Below are 26,409 nucleotides of genomic sequence, written 5' to 3' on the forward strand. Positions count from 1 at the left end.
GTGGAATTGGAAAAGCAAAGCTCAGGAGTCGATAGAAAACAAGACTAATATCAAGAGTGGGACAAAACCAAGGAGGCAAGGAGTGCTTTTTGTTCTGGAAATGGAAGGGGGCAGAAAGCCAAGTGAAAGGGTTTTAGGAGCATTGCACAAACTGAATGACAGGAGAAGTGAGCTCCTTTTTCAGTGGGATTTTGAATATGCTTTGCTTGGCATGGTCAAGTTAGCCTGGCCTCAGCTTATCTTGGCAAAGGAGCTGTGTGTATACTATCACCCTTGTGGGTACCACGCAAAGCGAGCTGAGCAATGGCATCTGTACCTCTGCAGCCAACACATTCCTATCACTTTCCCTGCTTTGGACCAGCAATTTGCTCCAGCACTTGATCCAGCTCCCAGCACTAAGGGCCATATTTTACCCATAATCTATCCACTAAAAATACATATAGTTTTATGTTTTTGAAGAAGACAACGAGAAAGCAAGAAGAGTCCTGCTGGATCTGACCAAAGGCCCACCTAACCCAACATCCTCTTACCCACAGTAGCCATCCAGGTGCCTATGAGAAGCCCACAAGCAGGATGTGAGTGCATTTGCCCTCTTCTGCTTGTGATCCCCAGCAACTGGTATTAAGCGACCTTCTGTCTCTGATACTGGAGGTAATATATAACCATCAAAGCCTGTAGTGACTGATAGCCTTATTCCTCCATGAACTTGTCTAAACTCCTAAGTTGGGAGTTACCATACCTCCCACTGTTACACATCCCACTGTTATCTATGTGCGGGATGAAGAAGTATTTTCTTGTGTCTATCCTGAATACCCTAGTATTCAGTCTCTTTGAATGATTTAGTCTTTTGAGGGGAGGAGAAAAACTTTTATCTATCTGCTTTCTCCAGACTATGCATCATTACACACCTCTATCATATCCGCTCTTACTCACTTTCCCCCTAAATAGCCCCAAATTTTGTAACCTTTCCTCATAGTGGAATAATCCCAGTCTCAAAATCATTCTGTTTGTCTTCTGCCTGCTTCCCAGCACCAAAGTATTCTTTCTGAGATGTGGCAACCGGAACCGCTCACATCACAGTATTCTGCAGTTATTTGTTTGCAAAGAAAGTCGACAACCTTGAGTCAATGCAAGCATTATCTCATACTTTCCAGGGCATTTCCCCCTCACTTATCACAAAAAGACTGATCTTTTGAAGAATTGGTTTGTTGCGCAAGAGCCTCAGCTCAGTCTTAATTGTGCAACCTGAATTTTTCAGCATGTGATTGAATCTCACTCAAGAATAGCAACACACCGGAAGTACCCAAAGACTCCTTTCCTCCAGTTCAGGCATAGATTCCTTCCATTCATCTTTCACAGTGAAGACAGAGAAGGAGCTGCCAACAGCAAGGCACAGGCCAAATAGTGTGCATATCTATTTGGGACAGGAATGCTTAACTAAAAGCATTTAGAACTCCAAAATCTGCGATTTTTGTCACTGTGAAAATGAATATTTAGACCTCTCTCCCTTTTTCGCATTTCATATAAATCTGGCTCGCTAAACTTCTAGGATGAGGGTTTCAAAACATTAGTCTAGAGGTCTAGAGTTCCATGCCAGTTTAGCTTTGGAGTAAGTGGAGGCATAGTGGAATTTTAGTGTTCCAAGCATGTACAGAACGCAATTCCGTCACATAACTGCATCCAGACCTTCCCCTTATCTGGTCGTCTTCTTGAGCAATTAGAGCACCCCCCCCCCCTAGAAATTAACAGCCAAACTAGACTGTTATGGGTGGTACAACAGGAAGAAAACTGATATTCTCTGCCAGACAGATACAAAACCATGCCCCTGTTGGGAATGACTAAATACAGAGGCTGATTTAGGGAAGTGCGACTGGTTCAGTTGCACTAAGCACTGAGCTTAGGGGGTGCTGCAGGGGGTGCTGTAACTCTGATGGAGACTGGAAGGTGAGAGGTGGGGGGGGGGAGGCATCAAACTTGGGTGTTGCACAGGGCACCGCTGAAATTTGAGACCCCAAGATGCTCCACTGTTAAATATCTAACAGCAAGTAGTACATATTATGAGTAATTTCCAATGTGTAGATGGTGAAGGTGGCCATCTCTTTTTCTGGCAGGCACATATGCCTTTAAAAGCAGCAAGGCAGGCAGAAGTTAAGACCGTAAGAGGTCTGCTGGATCAGCCCAAACGTCTATCCAATCTAGCACTCTCTTCTAGTGCCAACCAGACGCCTATGAGAAGTACAACAAGAAAATCAGTAAGGCCATGCAATGAGTGGGAAAGCATCACCTGTTGAATCTCTGCCTGCTACTCTACTGTTAAATAGCACAGAGACCCTGCCCAGGAAAAAAAAAAGAGGACAAGCCTATATGGAGAGTAAGCGCTCGATGACAACAAAGAACTTAGGGTGGTGCAGAAGTGGAATCGTTTCTTTTGTGACTTGGCTTGGCCATCATAGCGCTACGGAAGCAGCATGCAATTTCCCTGCAGGAGGTGGGCTGCAGCAGCGTAGCAAGCAAAATAACAGAGGCAATTGCTCCGTGCCCAAAAGGGTCCAAACCATAGCTGTCGAATTTTCCCTTTTTAAAAGGGAAATTCCCTTATTCCAAATAGGATTCCTCGCAAGAAAAGGGAAAAGTTGACAGCTATGGCGACCCCCGAACGGCCCGTTTGCTGCGCCGACCCCCCCGTCTCTCCACCCGCAGCACCTTTTGGCTCCTAATATGGGGCTCTAATTAAATTACAGACGACCCAGGGAAGTTCGGGTTACAGGCACCCACCTCGCCCACTCATTGGCTCTCGGCGGAGCAGAGACGGTACCTCGGGCGCTCATTGGTCCGCTCGCGAGACGGGGGCGGGGCTCGGCCGAACCAAACGGGGCGCTCTGCCCGCTCAGGACTGAGCTGGGGAGAAAGTCGGAGTCTCGCCCAGACGGCGAGAAACTTTCCTCGCTCGCGACAGAGTCTAGCGCGCGGGTCTCTCGCTGGAGTCCTTCGGACAGCAGCAGCCCCCATCCGCTGGCAGGCAGCTGAGCGCCCCGGCTCTGGCATGCACAGCGCCCGCCTCGACGCCTTCGTGAGCCACCTCCGCGCAGAAGTGGTAAGTTGCGAGGAGGCGCCTGCATTCGGCGGCCCGTCGGTTAGGGTGATCGAGGTGGGCAAGGGGGGGGGGAGTCAGGGGATGCGCCGTCGGGGGGCTCCGGGTGCCGAGAGAAAGCAGTCTGGATGAGGAGCTGTGCCTTTGATCGCGCCTACCTTGCGACTGCCTTTCCCCCGGGGAGAAAGCCTTCTGCATGAAAAGCGCCGGCGCAGCAAGACGGGGCTTGCGGCTTCGGCGCCTGTGTGCAGTTTGCGGGTTGCGTCCCGTCCTGGCTGGCTGAGGTTGCTGTCAGCGCCGCGTTGCCTCTTTCTTCGGCCGGGCGTTGCTGTTCCGTCCTGCACTCTGGCTAATGAGGTGGCGGGTCACCCTATCCTGGCGCCGATGGCACTGCAAGGCTGTCCCTGGAGGTGACCTCCTTGGCCTCGGAGACCTGATCTCGCTGCGGAGGAGTCGGCCTCCCGGCGGCGGTGCCGCGAAGACTACCATCCCGGGCGCGTTTACATGGGAGTAAGTCCCATGGAACTCGTCATGCGCTCTTCCTACTAGGGAACGCGGCATATTGGAAGTCCATCCCGTGCAGGCTAACTTGGGTGCCAACCCCGGTGAAATCGGTGGGGTATATTTCAGAGTGAAGATCACGTTGCACAACGGACGCCTAGAAATCCGTGCCCGCTAATCCCAGAAGGGGAGGGTCTGGTAATTTTAATAGCTAATGAAGTGGGTTCTGCGCGCGTTTTTGCGGTGCTTCTTGCGTTCTTGCCAATCAGAATAGATTCTGGCGTTGAGGAACCCGGGTGATCCCTGGTTCAGCTTGGAACAGATTTCGCAGGGTGAAGATGAGCCTTGCGTGCTGAAGAGGGAGGCGGGAGGCAGCGTCAGACAAGGAGGATCCCTGTCCTGGCCTTCATGGGGGAAAACATGAAACAGGAGGAAGATATGGTATCAGCTATGAAAATAGAATTTTGCAAATCCCCCATGTACGGAGGAGCGCGCTTATGGACAAAGGAAAGGCTTGCTTAGGAAGTTTCTCATTTGAACAGCCCAGCTCACTTTCACACTGTTGCTTGTGGCGGACAGAGGGAATAGGACTCTCCCTGTTGGGCATCCTGAGGTCTTCTAGAAACAAGTCCATCTTTGGGGCTTACCCTCTAGTGCTCGGTCTGGGTACTGCAGACTGTAAACAGTCCCCAGAGAAAATTCTGCCGCTCTAGAGAACTTGTATGGTTTATGGATGTGTCTTGTGTGTGCCTGGAAGGAGAGGGCTTAGGCTTTCTATATGCTCCCATATGTCTGTGTAAGAAATAGCTGCATGTAGTCTACATGTGAAGTCTTGTGCTTATGCCAGATTAGAATAGTTTTTGAGATTTCCCTGATATTCTGATGATGCGATCATGCGAGTCTTCTAGAGTCAGCTCCAGAGCTGAAGGGGCCTTTGAGTAAATCTCCTCTGATGGATCCCTTCATGCATTGGTGAGCAGTAAGCATCTACAGGCTGCCGTTTTAAATTGCTTGCAGTGGTCCCAGTGTAGACGTTCCAGGGCATTGTAGGAAGTAAAAGTGATGGCCTAAGACCCTCAGGGGGCCTAGCTCAGGAATAAGCACTGGTGGGCCCTGCATGAGTCCTGGCAGCTGGCTAATGGTACCATGCCCCAACTGGGCCAGGAGTCTGCCCTGGCTACCTCTATTGTTCCATACCCTCTTGGTTCTCATCCCAGTAGGAATTGCTGAGCTTGACCATTGAAGGGCAATGTTAGGTGGGTTTTCTTCCCCCAAATCAGGGTGTTCCTAGACTGTGGCATCTACTTCACAATCCTGAAAGAAACACAGCTGAGACAGAGTTATGTATCACATTTGAATAGGAATCACAGTTTTCCAAGGTGGACCATCCAAATTGTTCTTCATAACAATATGAGAGAGGGGAAGTTCTCATACAGGAAGTGATGTAATGATGGAAGGAGTTTTGAGCTGCTCAGCTATTGAAATCTCCTCTGAGTCAGAACCAGAAGGCCAGCAGATGTCAGCTCTCTTCAGGCTTTCTCTGATAAAGTTCAGTAAACACATGGGGGGACGGGGACATGGCAGGCTTTCCCCCACCCCATTGTCCTATCAATTGATTGCTCTCCACAAGTTGTAGGGTGATCATCTGACAAGGGGAACTTCCTGTCACCATCCCCATACATTTTAGAACCCTGAAATATCAGGGTGGGGAACCCACAGTATATGCGAGGGTGAAGCTGGTGTGTCCCCCCCTCCCCAGTGTATTTACTGAACTCTGAATGAGGCTGTTGTGAAAGATGAAAGTCTCTAGAAAGCTTAATGCAGTCTCTGTTTCATATTTATATCAAGGAGGGGCACTTTGAAAGTCATTATGAATGCCATGGCAGCTCCCTTGCAAAAGCCATACTGTGAGGCTTGCAGCAGCATTGTTTTCTTTTGAAAATCAGGCCACTATCGATAGCCTATGTGTGATAGCTGCTGCAGTGCCCCCCCCCAAACTTTTCTTTTTGGTTGAAGCTTGTAGGCCATGGACATTGTCCCAGCATGCATCACTGAAAGGCATTCTCTGTATTTTGTGATGAAGGGAGGTTGGATGTGTAATGTAAATTTGTTTTGCTGTATTGTATTGTATTGGCAGTTGGAATTCTTATGTGCACTGCCCTGGAATCCATGTTTGGATGAAGGTATGGTTTAGGAATTTCCTAAATAAATACAGTAAAAGCTTTCCCCCCTGTAGTGTAGCATTGGCTGTTTTGCTTCTGGGCCCAACCCTGGTTTTGACGGTTATAACGGTTTGAAGTTTTATGGTTAAAGTTTAACCTTTCAAGATCTACACATCCTGAGACCCACAGGGTTGGGGAATTTATGGCCCTCCAGATGTTGCTGGACTACAACTCCCGTCACCCCTGAGAATTGGTCATGCTGGCTGGGGCTGATGGAGGTTGCAGTCTTAACAACATCTGGAATGCCACAGATTCCCTATACCCCTTTCCTTCCTTCAGGACTGCTGTATGCCATTTAAGAGTGGGACAACAAGCTCTGGGCTCTTAGCTAATAACTGCAACAGCTAAGAGCAGGACCTTCATGATGATTGCTCATAATCTTTGGAACCCACTGCCAAAAGATGTTATGTAGTCTACGTATTTTATGGAAATTCAGGGGAAGGTGTCAAGCCTGCCTTTTAAGATGAATGTAGTTGATAGCAAACTGACAGAACTACAGTGGTACCTTGGTTCTTGAACTTAATCCGTTCGACTCCTGAAACCGTTCGAAAACTGAACGATTTGTTCGGCAACTAAGCCGTTCAAGAACCAAGGTACCACTGTACAATAATAAAATCACATCAACAAAAACCAAGCATCAGGTCTTAAATCGTTCAAGCTTCTGCTGAAAAACAGAACAAGGGTGCCTTATACGTATTAAAAATAGATAAATAAATGTGAGGACTGAAATGGCTAATGCTGAACTTGGAAATCCGACACCTTTCGGCTGCCAGAGAGAAGCAACGTTTTGCAGGAATCTTGTTTTTTAAACTTGACTTCAAGGCTCTTGCAAACAGCTGATTGCTCAGAGATGGTCTAGTGGCAACAGACCTAGTGGAGCCGACCTGTATGGAGCCATCAGTCTCCCATTTGGATGTGCTAAGCTTGTGGATCAATTTCTTGAGTTCTCTGGCATCTGGAGGCCTTGCCTGTGAAATTGTCTGTGCTGACTGGCAGTACATAAGAGGCTCCAGGGCTTCACAGTCATGAATGCTCAAGAGGCCACCTGGCTCTTTCTCTCTTCCCCTTACTCCTTCCCAAACTTGTCCAGCCAGGCAATGTGACATTAACATAGGAAGCTACCTTATACCAAATCACATAATTGCTCCATCCAGCAGCCTCAGCAGTATATTTCCCAGCCCTACCAGGAAATGCTAGGGATTGAACCTGAAAAATCAGGTGCTCTGCCACTGAATTATGGCCCTTCCCCATAGCTGGCCATGTTTGTCGGTCTTGGGAAGGCATCAAGCACCCATGTGCTGTCCTGTTTTTTCCTTCACCCCCAATTAATCATCCTGACTGGTCCAGAAGAGGTAGAAGTTAAGTGGTTGCTAGGCAACTGGAATGCATGCTTCCACAATCGCTTCCTGGCCAGAGATGCAATGGCGGTGGCTCAGGTAAAAGGAGGAGGCATGGCAGGAAGAGAGAGGAGACACCAAGCACAGGGTGGGTCAAATGTCCAGAGTTGGTCCTCCCAAGAATTGCAACTTATGGGCCTGATCCACAGGTTAGAAGGAAAACGTACTGCTTGGGAAGGGACATACAGTAGCTTGTTGGTAGAGCATCCGCTTTGCATGCGGAAGGTAGGACTGGAAATTTCTCCTGTCCGAAACCTTGGAGTGATGCTGCCAGTCAGTGTAGACAATACTGAGCTATGTAGACGAGTGACCTGACTTGGTATAAATGACTTGGGAGTATCCGGCTTGTTAGCAGCGTGATCTTTTAGCCAGATCCCAAGACAGGGTTTCAAATCTTGGGGGAGCATACTGATTCATCGTAGCCTATGCGCATGTGTGATACTGACTCAGAAGAATTCCATCTCTTTGCAGCTGCTCCTGAGCGCTGAAACAACCGTTGTTTCCTAGCCTGTGTGGTGTTCAGATAGGGGGTTGTCCTCTCATAAAATCCCATCAACGGCTGACTAACCGTCGCTGTGTAAATAGAGTTTATCTGATGCGGTGCCTAAGAAAGGAGTTTGTGTTTTTCCTTGACAGGAAGCGTTATGCATGGGAGTTGGGGGAGGAAAGAGATGATCTATGGGCATTTCGTCCCCCCCCCTTATTTTTTATGGCTCACATGGTTAGCCCTGCAATTGTGACTGGGGCCTAACCCAAAACAGACGTCTTGATGGGTTCCAGGTTTTCAGCCCAGCCACTGGGGACTATTGCGAGCTGTGTTACCACTGGACCGACTAAATCAGTTGTCCACTACTTTGCCTGGAGGGGCCATGGGACTCCTTACGGCACTGCTGTTTGCTGAACTGTGGAGACTTTAGAAAACGACAGGAAGTGGGCCTGGAGGAACAGAGCGGAAGAAGAAATAAGATACCAGGACTCTGGTGGCCTTAGCATTTGAGAAATCTGCCTTTATATGCATCTCTTTCTGCAGTGATTTCTCTCCAACACACACAGGGACCCTGTAGTAACTTCTAACCACCTCTTTCATGCTGACCCACATTTTCCTTAGCCCCTGGGAGGGGTCTGTCACTATTCAATATGCTTGCCTGTTGGAGTCTGAGCATGTGCACCCCTTGCTTTCCTATGGATTTTTTTTATTTTTACAAGAAAACACAGGAAACTGCCTTATACTGAATGAGATCACTGGTCCATCTAGCTCAGTAACTGGCAGTCACTCTCCGGGGGTCTCCCCCAGTCCTATCTGGAGATGCCAGGGATTGAACCTGGGATCTTCTGCTAGCAAAGTAGAGGCTCTACTGCTGAGCTATGGTCCTTCCTGAAAAGATGGTTTGCATCTTGGATGTCCTGCCCTCCTCCTGAGCAACAGGAAAAAAAAATGAGAGACCTCCAGGTGGTTCTGGGTGAAAGGGGTGCAGGATTGTAAAGCTTGTTATAGCTCCCAAATGAACTTCACACCCTTGTTTAAACTGCTGCAAATTAATACCTGCCCCCATTTCAGGCCCAGCTGATTACTCCTCACATTTCTGTGGCCTTCTCTCCCAGCTTTTGCCTCCTCTTGCGTGGCTGGGGGGGGGGGAACTGCTTGTGCAATACCTGGAGACTTCAACACACCCTCTGTGTGTCATCTTCTGCCGGGTAGGGCGGCTCACTCACTGCAACAAGCTGCTGCTTGCACAGCCGGGGATGGGCTTGGAACGTGCAGAAGCTGCCGAAAAGCTCTGCCTCGGGGCTGGGGGCCTGCCGAGACGAGACGGGGCAAGGGCTTGCGCGTGCGGCTCCAGCTCCCAATTCCACACCTAGGCTAAGTCAGATCTGTGCCCCTCACACATCAAGGTAAAAACTGCAAGGAGCCTCGTGGCATTTGGCAGGCCTTGGAAACACTGGCACATGCTGAGAGAGAGAGAGGGCTGGGTAAGCCGAGTGCAAGAGGGGTGCTTGTGGGACACAAGTGCGCAGTGCTAATAAATGTTACCAGGGAGCCAGAGAATAGATGTGTGGAGGCAGAGGACAGTCATTGGCATTAATTCAAGCAAATGATCTGATTTTTGCCTGAGGAGGCCTGGGTCATGCAGGGTCAGGAGCTCATTTCTCAGCAGTCAGTGATCCTCCAGTTTTCTGCCTTTTGCATTATTTGGACTCATGAACCACACAGAGCTTTCTCTCTGGGTGTGTAGCCTGCAGGATCAAATCTACTTGGGCTAATAGTACAACCCCATACAAGTATACTCTGAAGTAGGCCGCAGTGGGCAGTGGGCAAGTAGCAGTCTGCTTGAAGTATGTTTGAGGGCTCCAATCTGGATGTAATTTTGTGTTGTGCCATTTCCCCACAATGTTATGGGCATTGGATCGTCTATTGTGTTGTGCTGGTGACAGTGGCAGGAAGATGACCGTGTGTCTGTCTTCTCCCCTCACAGCTGTGCATGAAGGAGTCGAGCGAGGTGCTGCGGGGCCAGATGCAGTGCATGATGCGGACCCTCCACGACCTGAAGAGGGTGCACGACCGAGACATCCGACTGGACCCCCAGGAGATGAGGCCGCTCTCTGCCATGCCTTCCCCAAAGCAGTGTACCAGCCCACGGGTATCCGCCATTTCGGAAGCAGACTCTGCCTGTTGCCTGGAGACGGCCGTAGAGGAAGAGGTTGCCTTCTCTCCTCCGAGCAGCGAGCGGAGCTTGGAGTTTGACTCGGGCTATTCTGAAGTGTCTGGGAGCAGCTGGAGGGATGAGGAGGGGCCCCAACCTCTGCGAGCCAGCAAGCTTTCCTCGGGGGGATTTCTGCGCCGCCGGGCACCCACCAGGAGGCCCAGGCCCAAATCTGCTTCTGATGCCTGCTTGGAGCGGTGGCGGGATGTCGAGCCCACAGATGCCGGGGACTGGACCGTGTCCCTTTTGTCACAGAGCCGCAACCGGCAGCCATTAGTGCTGGGGGACAATTGCTTTGCTGACCTGGTTGAGAACTGGATGGACTTGCCTGAGGAGAGTGGGGAACGGGGGCGACTGCAGCGCTGGCTGGCTAAGCCCCATGGCTTCCTGCTCAACCTCTCTGGCAACGTACGCCGCAGGCTGGCTGGCATCTCGCGCACAGAGCGGGCCAAACAGGACCCTGACGGCACCAAGCGTTTCTCTTGCCCCGCAGGTCTGGGAGGGCGACCTCCATTACCCTACTTCCACCAGTCCTACGCCAACATCAGTGAGCTTTCCACAGACTGTAGCAGCTTTGCTGCCCTCATGAACTGCCGGAGCCGGCAGCCGATCATTTGCAATGATGTGATTGGCTACATCTAGCCTTGCCTCTCCTTTTTTTAAATGCTCTTTTTCTTAATGGAACAGATTTATATTTTTTACAGTTGCCTGTAAATAAATGTCTTTTTTCTACATTAAATCTGTCTGGTGTGTGTGTATGCATGTAAATGGCATTGCTTGATCCAAACTACATTTTAGCTGTTCTCTGAGTCAACCCCAAGTAAGTCAACACATCCAGTCTTGTTTGTAGCTGAAGCACCATTTAAAATGCCAATGTAATAACATGAGTAAATATAAGAAGGCAAGGAACAATAAACTTTCAGCCCAAAGTATTTCCCCAGAAATTGAGAATATGTCATGTTTTGATTCCTTGACATGGGTTGGCCTATCTTAAACTACAGACCTCAAATAAGTCTGGCAAATATCAGTATAGTACCTTTCAATTGTTGGAGAACGTGAAGTTTGAAATACAGGATAGTCTGTCAATGCAATTGCAACTCTTGAGGGATTTGATGTAGATAATTATTGCTCTGTGTGGTCCTCAAATGCAAAGGTTATTTTCTTTGCAGGCTCAGCTAAAACAGAGTTTCTTCTTTTAATTTCCCATTGTGCCAACTTGAAACTGGAAGGAGTAGAAGCTACACTCCTGAGATAGTTAATTTAGGTTGATAAAATGGTGCAGAACATTTTGTGCTAGATTTCAGTACAATTGTCGAAAAGCAGCCAGGAGGAGAACCAGTCTATGCTTCCATCAAGGGAGATTTCAAAAGGGCCAAGACAGGAGCTGTAAAAGATGTCAAGAATCACTTGCTTTTCCGGCATACATCTGCAATTATAGTGGGTACCATTTGTAGAGCAGGCCGCTAGCTAGTTCTGGTGCCCAAATAAAAATGGTGAAAGGAATAATCATAGCATGACAATTAGTGCTCACATAAAAATAGAGACTTCATCTGTAAGGGATGTTCATTAGGTGCTGTTATGAAAGAGCAAAATAACAAACTACAACAAATCCAACCAGTTATTCCAAACCAATGTTTGCTGAAGCTTTCAAATTTACCATGTGTGCATACTCAAATGATATTCAAAAATACCTAGAACTGACGGACAAATGCGTTCGCTTTATCATTAAACATAATTGATGAAGCTAAGAACAGATAACAGTATGCAAAAATACTGCTGAACCACAGTCACACCTAACAGTGTTGATTAATCCCATCAGCAACATCAAATACCTGTGAAGAATGGATAACAAGGACTACTGAAGACTAATTGCATGTCAGAGCCTTTCTTATGTTTCCAGGTTACATGAAAGCTGCTAGATACAGTTGTTCCTCCCCATCCCTTAAAATAACAGTAGGAATGAGTCAGAAAGCACACTACTGTATAACACAAAATACAGGATGTTTATCTGGGGAAAGTGTATATTCCTGGCACAAAATATCAAGGACAAGGATGAAGTATGTCAAAATTAAGAAGCATGGAGAAGTTGTGATATAGCATAAACATACAGGACAATCTGCCTTCAAAAAAAAAACCCCCTGCATATCCATTGCTTTGCTGGATCATACAAGATACTTCCCGCATCAAGCATTTTGTTACCGACAGTAAATGACCAGATTCCCCATGAAACCTACAAACAATTATGACTATGATGGCTATTCTGCCCATTATCTTCACTGCATGGTCCTTGGAGGCTGTCTGTGATGCTGCGGGTCCATTTCAACAGCTTTCCCCAATCCGATGGCAGCAACATCTGGAGCAGAGCCGTCTCATTCATAGGGGCAGGTGGCGCGGTGCACCAGGGCGCCAGGCCCCCCAGGGGCGCCCCCGCGAGCCCGCCGGCATACCGGGCGCCCCCTCCCCAACCTGCCCCCGCCCCTATGGGGCAGGGGATGAGGGGCCTGGCACTGCAAGCCGGCCACCCTCCGGAGCCCCAGCTGGAGCGCTGGGAAGGGCGCGCAAAGCCCCGCGCTGCTCCAGCGCCACGTCCATCATCCCCCGAGGGGCGGCCAGCGCGGGAGGGAGGTGGGCGAGTGGGGGATGAGGGGCGTGGCGCTGCAAGCCGGCCACCCTCCGGAGCCCCAGCTGGAGTGCTGGGAAGGGCGCGCAAAGCTCCGCGCCGCTCCAGCGCCACGCCCCTCATCCCCCGCTCGCCCGCCTCCCTCCCGCGCTGGCCACCCCTCGGGGGATGATGGACGTGGCGTTGGAGCAGCGCGGGGCTTTGCGCGCCCTTCCCAGCGCTCCAGCTGGGGCTCCGGAGGGTGGCCGGCTTGCAGCGCCACGCCCCTCATCCCCCGCTCGCCCACCTCACTCCCGCGCTGGCCGCCCCTCGGGGGATGATGGACGTGGCGCTGGAGCAGCGTGGGGCTTTGCGCGCCCTTCCCAGCGCTCCAGCTGGGGCGCCGGAGGGTGGCCGGCTTGCAGCGCCACGCCCCCATCCCCCGCTCGCCCACCCCCCCCCCGAGGGGCGGCCAGCGCGGGAGGGAGGTGGGCGGAGAGGCGGCCCACCGGGGGCGCCGAGGGATCGTCGCGCCAGGGCGCACGATCCCTTTGAGACGGCCCTGATCTGGAGGGTACCAACTTCCCCATCCACACCAATCCTTAAAAACAAAACAAAAACAAAAAAAACCACAGGACACCGCCAGATTGATTTTCATTGCTTAATTATGCAAATATGTCAAGGGAATTTAGATGTTATGCATATTTCATCAGTGTCCTTAATTTGCATGACTCTGCATGCAGTTAGTCTGATGGAGTTAGGAATTGTTTAACAGAGATTTGAGTAGTCAAAACTAAAGCTACTGAAGTTAAGTTGTCCTGTCCCCTGACAAAGAAGCGCCCAGTAATGAAATATTGTTGATAGCTGCCCACAGGCTTTTCAGTCTCATCTCTGCAATCATGAGGACTAGAAAGATAACATTTAAAACAGATTAACAATGCAAGCCCGTGCATGTCTACTCAGAAGTAAGTGTATTTAGCGAGGGTAGCCAAACGTGGTGTGCTCCAGGATGCTGCCGGACTCCCAGCTCCCATCATCCCTGTCAGTTGGCCGTGCTGGTTGGGAGCAAATGTAATCTGGGCTTTGAGTGAAGAAGCACTTTCCTTTGCGTTTCCTGAATCTTCTGAAGTTCACCTTCATTGGATGGCCCTGATTTCTAGTATTATGATTTGAGAGGGGGACTATCTCCTTTCTCCACACCATGCATCTCTTTCACATACCCCCTTGCACACATTAAAAAACAACACACCACCTAAATGTTGTGGGTAACTTTTCCTTGTAGGGGAGTTTCTCCACCGCCTCAATCATTTGAGTTGCCTCTTCCTGAACCTTCTATCGTCACAATATCCTTTTTGAGTTGAGGCAGCCAGAACCCAGTGTTCCAAGTGTGGTTGCCCCACAGTGCCTTAGGATGGTAGCAATTTTGTGTTTCAGACTCTTAATTGACTAAATCCAAATACGTTTGTTCACATGTTCCTTTTTTTAATTGTTTCTTTGCTCTCTTTGGCCATTTGGATGGGCGTCGTGAAATAAGAATGAATGTGGACGTGTACAGCAACAGGGCCGGAAACTGTGGGAGGACACATCACAAAAGAAACCCAACAAGCCTTAGCATGTACGCTCAGGGTACAGAAATAGCACTGCATTGTTCTCCTAGTATGATACATCCCTGGTGATAAGGAAACCTCATGATTTTGAGACTCCACTTGTCTGTAGACCCCCAGTATCTGGTTGCTGAATACTGCCTCTTCTTCTCTTTGAACAGCACCTCTCTTTCACCAACATGCGACTGAGGGATAAGTGGTAAACCCCCTTCTTTGTCAGTAGCATTGTGCCTCTTAGCACACTTACGTGAATGAGCCCTAAAACAATCCGTTTATGAGCCATCACCCTGCTCATTTTGCATCACAAGCCAGCGAGAGAGCTCCAAAAACAAGCCTTTTTCTAGTCATTACACGCCTCTCCCTTGAATCAGTAGATCTAAAGGATTACAAGAAAACACCGTCTAGTCTGACCTTCAGTGCAACACAAGCCAGGGGGATTTTTCTTCTGTTATTTACAATAGCCAAATGCAGGCTATTTGGTGTAATATATCACTATTTCCTCCCCCTTCATCGAAGCTACAGTATTGGGCTTTATAGCCAGGATCTGACCCCTGCACCCATGGAAAAATCAACCTCACACCTTTGTTAGGCTTTTCCCTCAATTGTTAATCACCTACCCTGTTAAAAATAGCACCTTTTCAAAATAGCATACTTGATCAGATTTATTTCCCAGGTCTTCTCCTCTGCCTTTATCTTTTGCATATTTGCACAGATTGCAGATGCCTCACGTCTCTCACTTTTAGGGGGGGACTTCCAGGAGGCATCCCTTACTACTGCCTTCCCCAGCCTGGTGCCCACTATGATGGGACCAAATAGTGCTGGCTAGGGTGGAGGGGAACTACAGTCCAGAACAGTCTAGTATATTTTTGTACTTCTGCATGCTTACACTGACACACAGCAGACAATGTTACACAAGAGTGGTTTCTGAGGTCTGAGCTCATAATGGAAAGTAAAAGGGAAATGTGATCTTCAACCATGTTTATACATACAGTATGTATTGTATGTATACATTATGCTGGGTCAGGATGTTGTTTCATCTGACCCGATGTTTCTCAAGTCGGTTGGCAGTGACTTTCTCAGAGGGAAGTCTTTCCCAGTGTGTGAGGCTTAGATTGCAAAAGCTACTCAGAGGTGAATACTTCTTCACACAGCAGCACATTTTATTTTTTATTTTTAAATTTGTATACCTTGCTTCTTCTGTAGATCTCGGGGCATGTAGTTAAACTAGGGAATTCATTACTATGAGATGCAGTGATGCTCCAAAATTTATGGAAGCCTGTTGCCAAATACGAAATTTTTATTTCAAACTTTCCCATTAATAAATAATTTAAGCTGCTTTAAAGAATGACAGAAGGATATTTCTAGATTTTTATGGCAGGGGAAGAAACCAAGAATTAAATATAAGATATTGCTTGACACTAGGGAAAGAGGAAGCTTCTCACTGCCAGATCTGCATTTATATTATGAAGCGGCTTGTTTGTGCTGGTTAAAAGATTGGATAAAGTTGGAGAATACTCAACTGCTAGACTTGGAGGGGTACGGTGTTAAATTTGGTTGGCATGCATGTCTATGGTATGGTAAAGCTAGAATACATAAGAATTTAATGAATCATGTAATTAGGAAAAATATTTATCAAGTCTGGGGGAAATATAAGAACCTGCTAGAAATGAAAACACTTTTATGGCCTTCACCCATTGAAGCAACTGCACTGAAAAATTGAATACGGAAAAAGGATGGGCAACATATAGAGAACTACTGGACTTTACAGACACAAGTGTAAGCCTGAGGAAGATGGAAGAAGTCGGTAACCGGGTGACAGACTGGTTGCAATACCATCAATTGAATTAAATATTTAAAGTTGATAAACAATGTGGTTTTTATAGAAGAAACCTCAGCATTTGAGAAAGAGCTGCTAGATAATAATGAGAAGTTAATTTATAAAATGTATAAGTTACTATTAGAATGGGAGAGAAAGGATGAAATAGTGAAAATGGCAATGATCAGTTGGGCTAGAGATGTGGGCCATAATCTAGATTTAAATTTGTGGGGAAAGCTGTGGAAAACAGGATTCAAATTCTCAGTCTGCTATGCTCTTATGGGAAATTATTGGAAAATGATTTACAGATGGTACCTGACGCCAAATAAATTAGAGAAAATGTATAAGTCTGAATCAGATAAATGTTGGAAGTATAAAGCTATGGATGGAACCTTTTATCATATGTGGTGGACCTGTAGTTAGAACATTAGGAAATGATATACCGTATTTATTCGAATCTAATGCTCACCTTTTTTTGGCCAAATTATGTTGTGAAAATTAAGGTGCGCATTAGATTTGATGGCACATTTACATTCACCAGCAAATACTGTTTTGGTTTCAAGGTTCTGAAAATTGAGGTGCTCATTAGATTCGGTGACACATCAGACTCGAGTGAATATGGTATAATGAATTGAAAAAAATATTTCGGAAGCCCTTCCCAAAAAAGGCCAGAGGCCTTCCTGGTGGAATAATGAGGTCCGAGGTACCAAGTAAACAAATAAATTTGTTTATGTATGCCACTACAGCAGCAATAATGCTATATGCACAAAGATGGAGAGTGTCCCTACAGAGGGGGAGTGGCAGATGAAATTAATGGAATACACAGAATTAGCAAGCTTAACCAGCAAAATTAGAGGGCAAAAAGAGAAAAGTTTTAAAGAGGAATGGAAGGCATTTGTAGACTACCTAAAAAACATTGTAAAAATGTTAGAACTTGAAGTCGGTTTGGAGTAAGCTCAGCAGTTATAGTTTATAATGAGAATAATTTGAATGTTTAAATAGTTAGAAAAAAATAGATTATGCTGCAGGAATGGGAAACTTTAGGGAGTCATGGAAGGATAGATGAGAAGTCGATGGAATAGAATAATTATGGATTGGTGTAATGTATCTATTTCTTTTCTTTCTTCTTTCACTTTTTTCTTTTTTCTTCCGTTCTGTATTTTGTGCTCTTGTAAATTCATATATACTGTATATATATATATACAGTATATATGGAAGCCAAGACTATTATCATTGACTACTAGTCATAACGGTTATGTTATACTGCATACAATATTGAAAATAGTGACTTATCAGTGGCAGAACAGGGGGCCACTTACTTCTGCATCACTCAAAATGCCAATTGGGGCACCTTGAACAATTTATGTACATGCCTGAGAACTGTAGCAACACAATGTTACTGATAGGCCTGGATTCAAATCAAGATGTCCCGAGTTCAAATCCAGGTTGCTTCCTCCCCCAGAAATCTTGTAGCTCAGTGGCAGTGTGTCTCCTTTGCATCAGAAGGTCTCTGTTTCAGTCCCCAGCATCTCCAAACCCATTCCATGTCTGAAATCCTGGAGAGGCACTTCCAGTCAGCATAGGCAATGCTTAGCTATATAGAAATCAATGGACTGACTCAGTATAAGGCAGCTTCCTACGTCTCATGGTAGCTGTAGACACCTTCTGGATCTGAGTCATTCACTGTGAACAGGAAATTTTGTAGAGGGAACGGGCAAGGGAGCAGATCCTGATTTTCAAGGGAAGTTCCTGAAGAGCATTTTGTAATGTGTCTTCTTGCAACGTCCAATCTTCAGGAGAGCTCGGAAAAGAAGGTGGGAGAGCAGGAGGATACACTGTCCTGTCTTGGCTACAAAAGCAGCTTCTGTAGGTGTAGGGTCACTGTTAAAATCAAAGGAGCTTCATTTCACCAGCAAGCCTGACTCATTACTCTAATGTGTTGCTCAAGGTTTACTGTAAACAGGAGATGCAATCCGTCTGAGGGCACGCGGCCATAATGATCCCAACTTAATGTAAACACCAGGGAGCTATTTCACCGAAATTTGATGTGAAAAGTACAAGGCCGCCACCAGTTGCTCAGTTACCCTTATCTGATGGGTATCAGTAGTGCTGCTGGAGGAAATATATCTGTGAGACCCTCCCCCTTCTGCTCCTTAAAATCAAACCAAAAGCGTGGAATAGTCGTGTTAAGAACAGCTGCACAGTCTTCTAAGAATTTGTAAAGAGTGATTCTCAACACCAGCAGTGGCAAACCTAAATGCAAATTCTGTGTAGCACTTAGACTCCAATCTGTGTTATATGTTTAAAGCAAAATCGTACCACTTTAAACAGATGTGGCTCCCCCAGAAAGAATTTTGGGAAATGCAGTTTGTTAGTTAAAGATCCCGAGAATCAGTAGGAAACCCTTCTTTCCCTTACAGAACTAAGACTCCTGGAGCTGTTTAATAGTTGATCTTTCTTCCCAGGGAACTCTGGGAAGCAGCATATGCTCTGTTGCTGAGCTGTGCCCCTCTCCCTACATAGTTCCTAGCTCCATGCAGAGAAAACGAAATTATCCCATTCCCCTGCAGTTCTATGGACTCTGCAGCTGTTCTGTCGGAACAAAGCAGGCTAATGCCCATAACAGGGGTGGGGAAACTTTTTCAGCCTGGGGGCCATCTTCCATCACAGGCAACATTCCAAGGGCCACATGCCAGTAACGGGCGGGGACAGATGGGAAAAGTGGGCGGAGCAACAGATGTGACTCATACTTTTGTGGCTATATTCCAGCCACACAAAAACCAGAGGGTTCTTTCTACCAGCACGCAAACATACTTCTCCCTATCTTTCGAGCCAGAAGGCACTCAAGGAGGGTGCAGGGCAGAGATTATGAGAGGTGTATCCCAGGCCTATGGAGTCATTTGATGGCTATACAAGGAACCACATTTGGCTCACCCCCACTACCTGGGCCTGAGGTTCCCCACCCTGTGTTACAACTTCATTGCTGCCACACCTTTAATAGTTGTACTGGGAAGAAAATGCTTAGACTCCGGGAGTCTTTCAAAAGGAGAAGCCTGTGGGCTGCACTTATTGGGAATGAGCTCGTTCCTATTTAGTCCTCTGCTATGCTCAGACCCCAAGAGCAAGAAAAGGCCTGCAGGGCAGACACAGGTTAGTCCATGGAGAAGATGCTTCTTAACCTTCTCTGCTTTAAACAGGATTTGGGTTAATCACAGTCAGTGTATACACATTACTCACTCCATATATTGCCCACATTTATTAAATTAGTTAATCTGCATCCTGCCCTTCCTCCCAAAGGGGCCACGGATGCCAGACAACAAATGGTAAGACAACAAGAACATTTGAAAAAAACAATTCCAACACAGAAACAGACTGGGAAATCTTCCAGCTTAAAACCCTTGCTGGAAGAGGAAGGTCTTCAGTAGGCAGCACAACAGAGGCAACCTCTGCCTAACATCCAAGAGGAGGGAATTCCAAAGGGCAGGTGCCACCACACTAAAGACCCAATTCCAGGGGCCCCATCCTGCATAATCAATTAAATGATGTGGTACATCATTTGAATGGCAAAGCCCATTAACTACGGGGGGGGGGCTTGGCTCCCTCAAATATTTTATTGGGGGGAGGGCAGAGGGACCTTGGCCCCTAGGAGTTGGCTCCTATGCCCAATTCATACACTGTGAACCTCCAGATAAGAAGGCAGTCACAGGAAGTCTTTGCCTGCACAGCGCAGTGATCAGCTGAGTATATAAGGGATGAGACTACCAAGGGGTCAGCAAACTTTTTCAGCCCACTGTCCCTCAGACCTTGGGGGAGGGAGGGGGTGGACTATATTTTGAAGAGAGAGAAAAGAACGAATTTCTATGCCCCACCAATAACCCGGAGATGCATTTTAAATAAAAGGACACATTCTACTCATGTAAAAACATGCTGATTCCTGGACCGTCCGCGGGCCAGATTTAGAAGGCGATGGGGCCGGATCCAGCCCCTGGGCCTTAGTTTGCCTACCCATGGACTAGACGATCTTGCAGGTATCCTGGTCCCAAGTTGCATATGGCTATGCACACCAAGTTGCATATGGCTATACACACCTTGAACTTACTCTGGAAGCTAGCTGGCAGGCAGAGCAATTCTCTGAACAGCAGGGTAATGTGTTGCTGGTATCCTGCCCCAGTGAGTAGCCAAGCGGCTGCATTTTGCACCAGCTGCAGCTTCCAGACCATCCTCAAGGGCAGCCCCACATCCAGCACATTGCAGTTATCCAGTCCAAAGGTTTCCATTGTATTACACATATACACAGTTCCCTTTACTCCTCACTGGTTGGATCCCTCGGTCGGAGCCAGACATGAACAGGTGGTAGGACGCTATCGTCCTCTTCATCTTCACAGACTATTTCCAACACCAAGAGCTGGCACTCCTTGGATAAAGCCTCTCCGGTGGCACAGCGAACCAGTTCCGTCAGTCTGAGAAAGTGAAAGCAAAGGGTGAATAGGAGGGCAGATGCAAGAGGGCAGGTAACAGAGTCACTTACAGTACAGATGTTTGCCACACATCCTTCACCAGGTGTGGTCAGGTCCTGAAACAACTGCAGAGCCACACCCAAACTATTAAGCAGGAACAGCCTAGCTAACATTTCCCACGGATTGCTACTCAGAAGACCTTTTGCAGGTGGGGAGGGGACATATATATACCAAAGAAGAAAATGCTGTAAGGATGTAAGAAGAGATCCCTACCAGATCAGACTGAAGCCTGATCTGTTCCAGCATCCTGTTTCGCTCAGTAGTTGAGCTGAGACCCCATAAGCAGGACATGAAGGCAAGAGCCTGCTGTGCAGCGCCCAGAAACTGGCACACCCAGCTTGCCTGTGCTCAATCCTGCCTCCCTGTCCCATTGGCCTTGTTCTTTCCCCATCTGTGAATACAGCCGGAATGGTGGTTCAGAAGCGGGAGCTGAAAACCAACCCAGCTTCTCGAAGGAAGGATGCTAGCACTTCTTTGCCATCTCCCCAGCCTCCTCCTGCACTGCACCCACCCGTACCAGAAAACCAAGCACACTTTTGCTCTCTGCTTAAGAAATGGCAGATGCAGCCAAAGTGAAACTGTCTGTCCTGAGCGAGTCTGCAGCCCAGTTTGTTTGGGGGTGGGAATGGGGGGAGGGTTTGGAGAAGGCGGGAGAGTGAGTGGGCAGAGAGCAGGACAGCCTGCCAAGGAGTCTGGAAAGATCGTAGAGTAAGGGACTCATGTTGCCTCTGGATGTATGTGGACGGCAGAGGTCCAGGAGAGCCTGCGTTTGGGGGGGGGGGAGAGCTTGGTCTGCCCCAGGAAGCAGCGGAGGAGGCACTGACAGCAGGATGTTTACCCAGCCTGGAAGGGACAGGACGCAGAGGCTTTGCAGCTGCTGCAGATACAGTAACCCAGGCTGTTCTTGCGGGGGGCCTGTAGTGGGGGAAGCTGTGGCCTAGCTATCCCACACTCCTGAGGGTCCCTCTGCCTTCTTCCAGGTCGGTGGCTTCCCAGCCCCTAGAAAACGGGCAAGCAGAGAGGAAAACATGGCAAATGCCACTTCCAACCCCACTGCAGGCAGGAGGAAATGTGGAAGGGCTCACTGAGAGCCTGACTGCTTCCGGGGTGGTGTTAATGTTGCAAAAATGATATTCAGATATTGCAAATGGGTCACTGACAAGAGTTGTTTTGTTTTTTAAATAAACCCATGTATTGGATTTTCCTGAGAAAAGGATACATCTGGATTTAGGGGCAGAGGGGAGGAATACAGGCTGGCATTTTGATGTTGAAGGTGGACTCTGCAAAAAACAAACCCTGCATGCATGAGCAGCTCCCTTCCCACCAGAAAGAGCTATTGGAAGGTTCTCTCTGGCTAACCCATGCCTTGAGAATACCCGGGGCACTGGCCCTCCTCAGGCATCATGAGAATCAGGAGCAGAAGGTGGAAACAGGAGGGGGGTCAGGAGAGATAAGGAATGTGAAGATGGGGACAGATTTTGGGAATGACAGCAATGGTTTTGGGTGTATTTTCTTTTTGATGGGCCAGGTCCCCTCTGTCACTTCAGCTGTGGGGCTTCTCGGACACATCTCTACCCAAATCATACTTGGGAGAATGTTAAGGCTTGTTGTGGCTGTTCTTTTTTTAAAAAGGAAGATTCAAGATGGACAAAAGAAAGTACTTCTTTGCACAGGACAAGTTAAATTATGGAAGTCGCTTCCCCAGCAGGCAGGGATGGCCACTGACTTGGATGACTTTAAAAGAGGAGTAGACAAATTAATGGAGGACAAGGCTATCAGCAGCTACATTCCCAATATTGTACCACCACTGCCAAAGGCAGCATACCTCTATATGCCAATTGCTGGAAAGTGCAAGAGGAGAAAGTGATCTTTTGCTTAGGCCCTCCTTGTGGGTTTCCCCCACGCATGCAGTTGGCCACTGTGAGAACAGGATGTTGGATGAGGTGGGTCACTGGCTTAATCCAGAAGTCAGGCTCTTCTTATGTTCCTTTGTGACCCCCCAAACTCTGGATTCTCCTACCTGCTGGATAGCTGCTGCTCTTTAGCCTCTTCTTCCAAGAAGCCATCGTAGAGAAGAGCATTTCCATAAAGTAGCATCTGCAGCACCAAGCAATGCTCCATCTGTGAAAGCAGGCAGGAGTCAGCACCACACAGAGACAGTCAGAACTTTCAACTGAAAGAGCTCCAGGAGCACCAGGTTAAGTACAAGTTGTGAGAGGGTGGCGTTCAACTAAGTTATTCTCAAAATAGACCCACTGAAATTAACGAACATGGTTAGGTCCATTAATTTCCAAAGGATGAAATGGGAGTGCAGTCTTGGGAACCAGCTGAGGATGGGGTGGGACAATCAGGCCAACCTGAAAAAAGAGCAAAATAGCAGCAGGGAGCAAACTGAACTGGATTATGAGTCAATCAAGGCAATGGGGTCTTTGGGACAGAACGGGGGCATCCCGTTGAGATTGGAGTGAATGAGGGTACCTGGTAAGGGATACCTTTGTGTTTGTTAATGCTGGAAGGAGCAACATGCCCATTCAAAGTGCTGTGCCCACTGGCCTCTCATGGACCTCAGGATGCCGCAGAGGAGAAGACCCACTGCTGCACCCCTGGCATGCATGGTAATGAGGAGGGTCATGATGGTAGCAGGGAGCATGCAGAAGTGGCATTGGCCATCCCAGCATATGCTGCCTGGGTTCCTGATGGAACCTGCCTATGAAACGTTTTACTTGGTCATCCTCTTCACCTGGAGGTGTCTGCAGAGGTCTCTCAAGGTGATCTCCTTTCCCTCGGCATCGACACCTGGCACCTCAATTCTGTCCCAGCAGCTCCATGCTTTCTGGCGATACTGAGATTAAAGCAAAACCAGTGAAGAGTGTTGTGGCAAGACTAATAATAAGACGAACATGCTTATTAGTGCATAAACCTTGGTGGACTGCAGTCCACTTCACCAGGTGCGTGAGAATAGAGCAGATACCCAAAGAAGGTCAGTTCTAAAATAAAATGCATCACCCAGCACAGCAGGTACCATGTCCCAACACACTTGTGGCATGAACCAGGTAACCTACGAAGGAGCCATTTCCTGTAGAGCCAAGTGGGTCAGGCCTTAGATCTAGGGTTGCTATATTTAAAAAAGTAAAAATCTGGCCACAAAAGTTGTTGAGCTTCCAACTGCAGCATTCTGGGTATGTCCGGAAAATTCTGGACATATGGCAACCCTTTTAGATCACCTATTTTAAATGTCATGTAGCTAAAACCTTTGTGTGTTGGGCTTACATCCAAGCAGGTTTGCATAGGATTATAGCCTAAAGGCCCATATTGGTAACTACCAATGGCCACAGACTGTTAGTACAAAGTGATTTGAATGACTAGACTTGCTAGGATCTTTTTATTAAACAAAAGCCTTAATACCCTTAACGCGGAAGACACAACTGCTAGATCACAAGCACCATGTCTAATTCAGGCTCCACAGTTCATTTACGATTCAAATATTAAAAAACAGAGCTGTTTGTAGCAAAGGAAACCTTTGCGGGAAAGGATTGCAGCAGCTCGTTCTGTTTGCCTTATCAGAAAGAAGGTTAAGAGGTGAACTGATTGAAGCGCACCTTCACAGAGGAGAAGTTTTTAAGTGCCAAAAGGGCGGCGCTTTAATCTAACCAGGAGGAACATACCGGTAACAACCTCCAATAAAAATAAAAGATAAAACCAGACAAATTCTGATCCGACGCGGCATTTCAAACAGCAAAGGCAACTAATAATTGCAACACCCAATGCCAAGGAAGTGGGTGGGTAGGTTCTCCAAAGCATGGAGAGCACTGGATTTGGATACGGGAAACCCAGATTCAAATGAGCCATAGAGTTCACTCTTCTTTCAACTTAACCCACCTCACATGGCTGTTGTGAGGCTTAAACATCTTGGAGGAAGGACAGAGTAGAATTCTAAGAGGCAAAGCAGTCCAACCCTCACTCCAAACAAAGACCAGCCCTCTCCTCACAATATGTTTTAAGTGGAGTCCATCGCAACAGATGTGGCATATAAAATGAAAGGGAAGGGATGTGGTTCAGTAGCACAGCATGTTTTGCGCACAGAAGTTCCCATGCTCAAGATCTCAGAGAGCTGCTGCCTGTCAGTGTACGCTGCCAGCGGCCAGCATGAGGCGGCTTCCCTATGAACCGAAGGAAGTCATTCCTCCTGCACTGCGTAAAGGAAGTCAGATCTGGATGAAATGGTTCTTGCCAGTCGTGACGGCTCTGAATGTGCCAACTGTCAACAGGCCTAACGGAGGGGACTCTTTAAGGCTGCCTTCTGTCCATTCATGATCTGTGGCTCTCTGTTGCACAAAGACACATTGAGATGACGCCTTGCCTATGCACAATTGTCCTTTTCTTCAGAACAAGGCCCAGGATGTTGCGGAACCCCTTAGCCCCCTGCACTGTTGACCCTGCCTGCCTGTTTTGGCCCTGGGCAAGGAGAAGGAGAGAGAGAGAGAAGGACAAGAAGCAGCCAGTCCTCTTCACAAGGAGCTCTTTTGGGCCTAGTTAGCGGTTCATAGCAGGAAGTGCCCTGACCAGAGAGAACTTAGTGGGGTCAGGCTGTCGCACAAAGGGATACTGTCCTGGACTAATTCACTGGCCAGCAGGGGAGGAGAAAGGCTGGCCTGGACTGTAGCATTCGTCTTGGTTTCCAAAGCAAATCTGTCTTGTTGTCAAAAATGACAGAAATATACACAGAGACACATGGACATATATACCACTCTAAATCTGGGGACAGAAGCAGCTGCCAGAGGTACCACCAGAACCCTGCCCAGCCTCTCACAAGCCTATAAATGTGAAACAACACTTTCCTCTGTTCCTGCGCACGACACTGTGCCCCCACCTGCCCTATAGGCTACATTTAAAGCAGTGTCGTACCACTTTAAACAGCCATGGCATCCCCCAGGGAATCCTGGGAACTGTGTTTTGCTACAGGTGCTGAGAGTCGTTAGGAGACCCGTGTTCTTCCTCACAGAGCTACATTTCCCCAAGTTCCCCAGAAAGAGGGATTGTTTGTTAATCCGCTCTGGGAATTGTAGCTGTATGAGGGGGACAGGGCTCTCTTAACAACTCTGAGAACACTTAACAAACTTCAGCTCCTAGGAATCTTCGGGGAGGGGCATGATGGTTAAAAGTGGTATTATACTGCTTTAAATGAATAGTGCAGATGGGGCACGTGCCCCAGAGCACTGCCTTCTGTTCCGCCTGCTTCTCAACAGGATGGAGACAGAGCTTGTCTGCCAGCCAGAGAAGTACAGGGTTACTGTTCTTTCAAGCTACCTTCAGGGCACAGGCCTCCACACCACTAGGTCTCATCAACTCCAGTTGCAGCAACCATGGATTGTAGGAGGGAACGTTTCTCTCTCTCTCTGAGATCCTCAGTACTTGGGGAGGCTGCACAGTCATGTCCTCTTGCACTAGCCTCCACCCCAAAGCATACTACTAACCCCTTTTCAGATGTTTTGTCCACATGTAGACTGTGGAATGAATGGGGGAAGGGGTTGCACCTTCTGCCCCCCCCCACAGGTCCAGCAGGTTGAGATTCCTGCATTGCAAGAGGTTGGACTGGAAGACCCTTGGTGTCCCTTCCAAGAACCCTGATCAGATAGATGAGCCAAACAGCTGTTTGCAAGAAGCCCTTTCAGTTCTTCTGCTGAATACTAGCAGAACAGTAGGTCTGGGCGGGCTAGCAAGGCCAGCATGGTTGATCCCACACCCAGTCCATGCTTTCAGAGGGATGGTCTGATCACAGCCACCCTTTGCTTGGGATCTGGGGTCTTGTCCTTTGCTCTGTTGAGATGCTGTTTCTAGTCAACTCAGCTGGAGGGCCAAACATTCTCTCCCAGCTTATTTCAAATTTACACTGAGGTTTTGTATATTTCATGGAAAGGAGGGGTGGATGCAGAACAATGGAAAACAGGAGCACCATACAG

General features: G+C 47.9%; 2 protein-coding genes across 3 annotated transcripts in view; one reads left to right on the forward strand and one right to left on the reverse strand.

Moving 5' to 3' along the window:
- Positions 1 to 2,943: 2,943 nt before the first annotated feature.
- Positions 2,944 to 10,665, forward strand: INKA1 (inka box actin regulator 1). Of its 2 annotated transcripts, none has more exons than XM_033140533.1 (2): positions 2,944 to 3,094; positions 9,686 to 10,665. In XM_033140533.1, the coding sequence occupies exons 1-2, from the start codon at positions 3,044 to 3,046 to the stop codon at positions 10,553 to 10,555; spliced, it is 921 nt and encodes a 306-aa protein (XP_032996424.1). In that variant the 5' UTR covers positions 2,944 to 3,043; the 3' UTR covers positions 10,556 to 10,665. The 2 variants fall into 2 exon arrangements, with proteins under 2 accessions (XP_032996424.1, XP_032996425.1); XM_033140534.1 differs by lacking the exon at positions 2,944 to 3,094 and adding an exon at positions 8,877 to 9,104.
- A 9,298-nt stretch (positions 10,666 to 19,963) lies between these two features.
- UBA7 (ubiquitin like modifier activating enzyme 7) overlaps positions 19,964 to 26,409 on the reverse strand; it is a 52,383-nt gene continuing 45,937 nt past the window's right edge. The window contains exons 23-25 of the mRNA XM_033140537.1: positions 23,190 to 23,291; positions 22,470 to 22,570; positions 19,964 to 20,392 (exon numbers count right to left, since the gene is read on the reverse strand). Of these exons, the coding sequence (XP_032996428.1) occupies positions 20,236 to 20,392; positions 22,470 to 22,570; positions 23,190 to 23,291 (360 nt within the window). The 3' untranslated portion in view covers positions 19,964 to 20,235. The remainder of the gene's footprint in view (positions 20,393 to 22,469; positions 22,571 to 23,189; positions 23,292 to 26,409) is intronic.

This window comes from Lacerta agilis, chromosome 2 (genome assembly GCF_009819535.1).
Source record: "Lacerta agilis isolate rLacAgi1 chromosome 2, rLacAgi1.pri, whole genome shotgun sequence".
Classification (NCBI taxonomy): Eukaryota; Metazoa; Chordata; class Lepidosauria; order Squamata; family Lacertidae; genus Lacerta; species Lacerta agilis.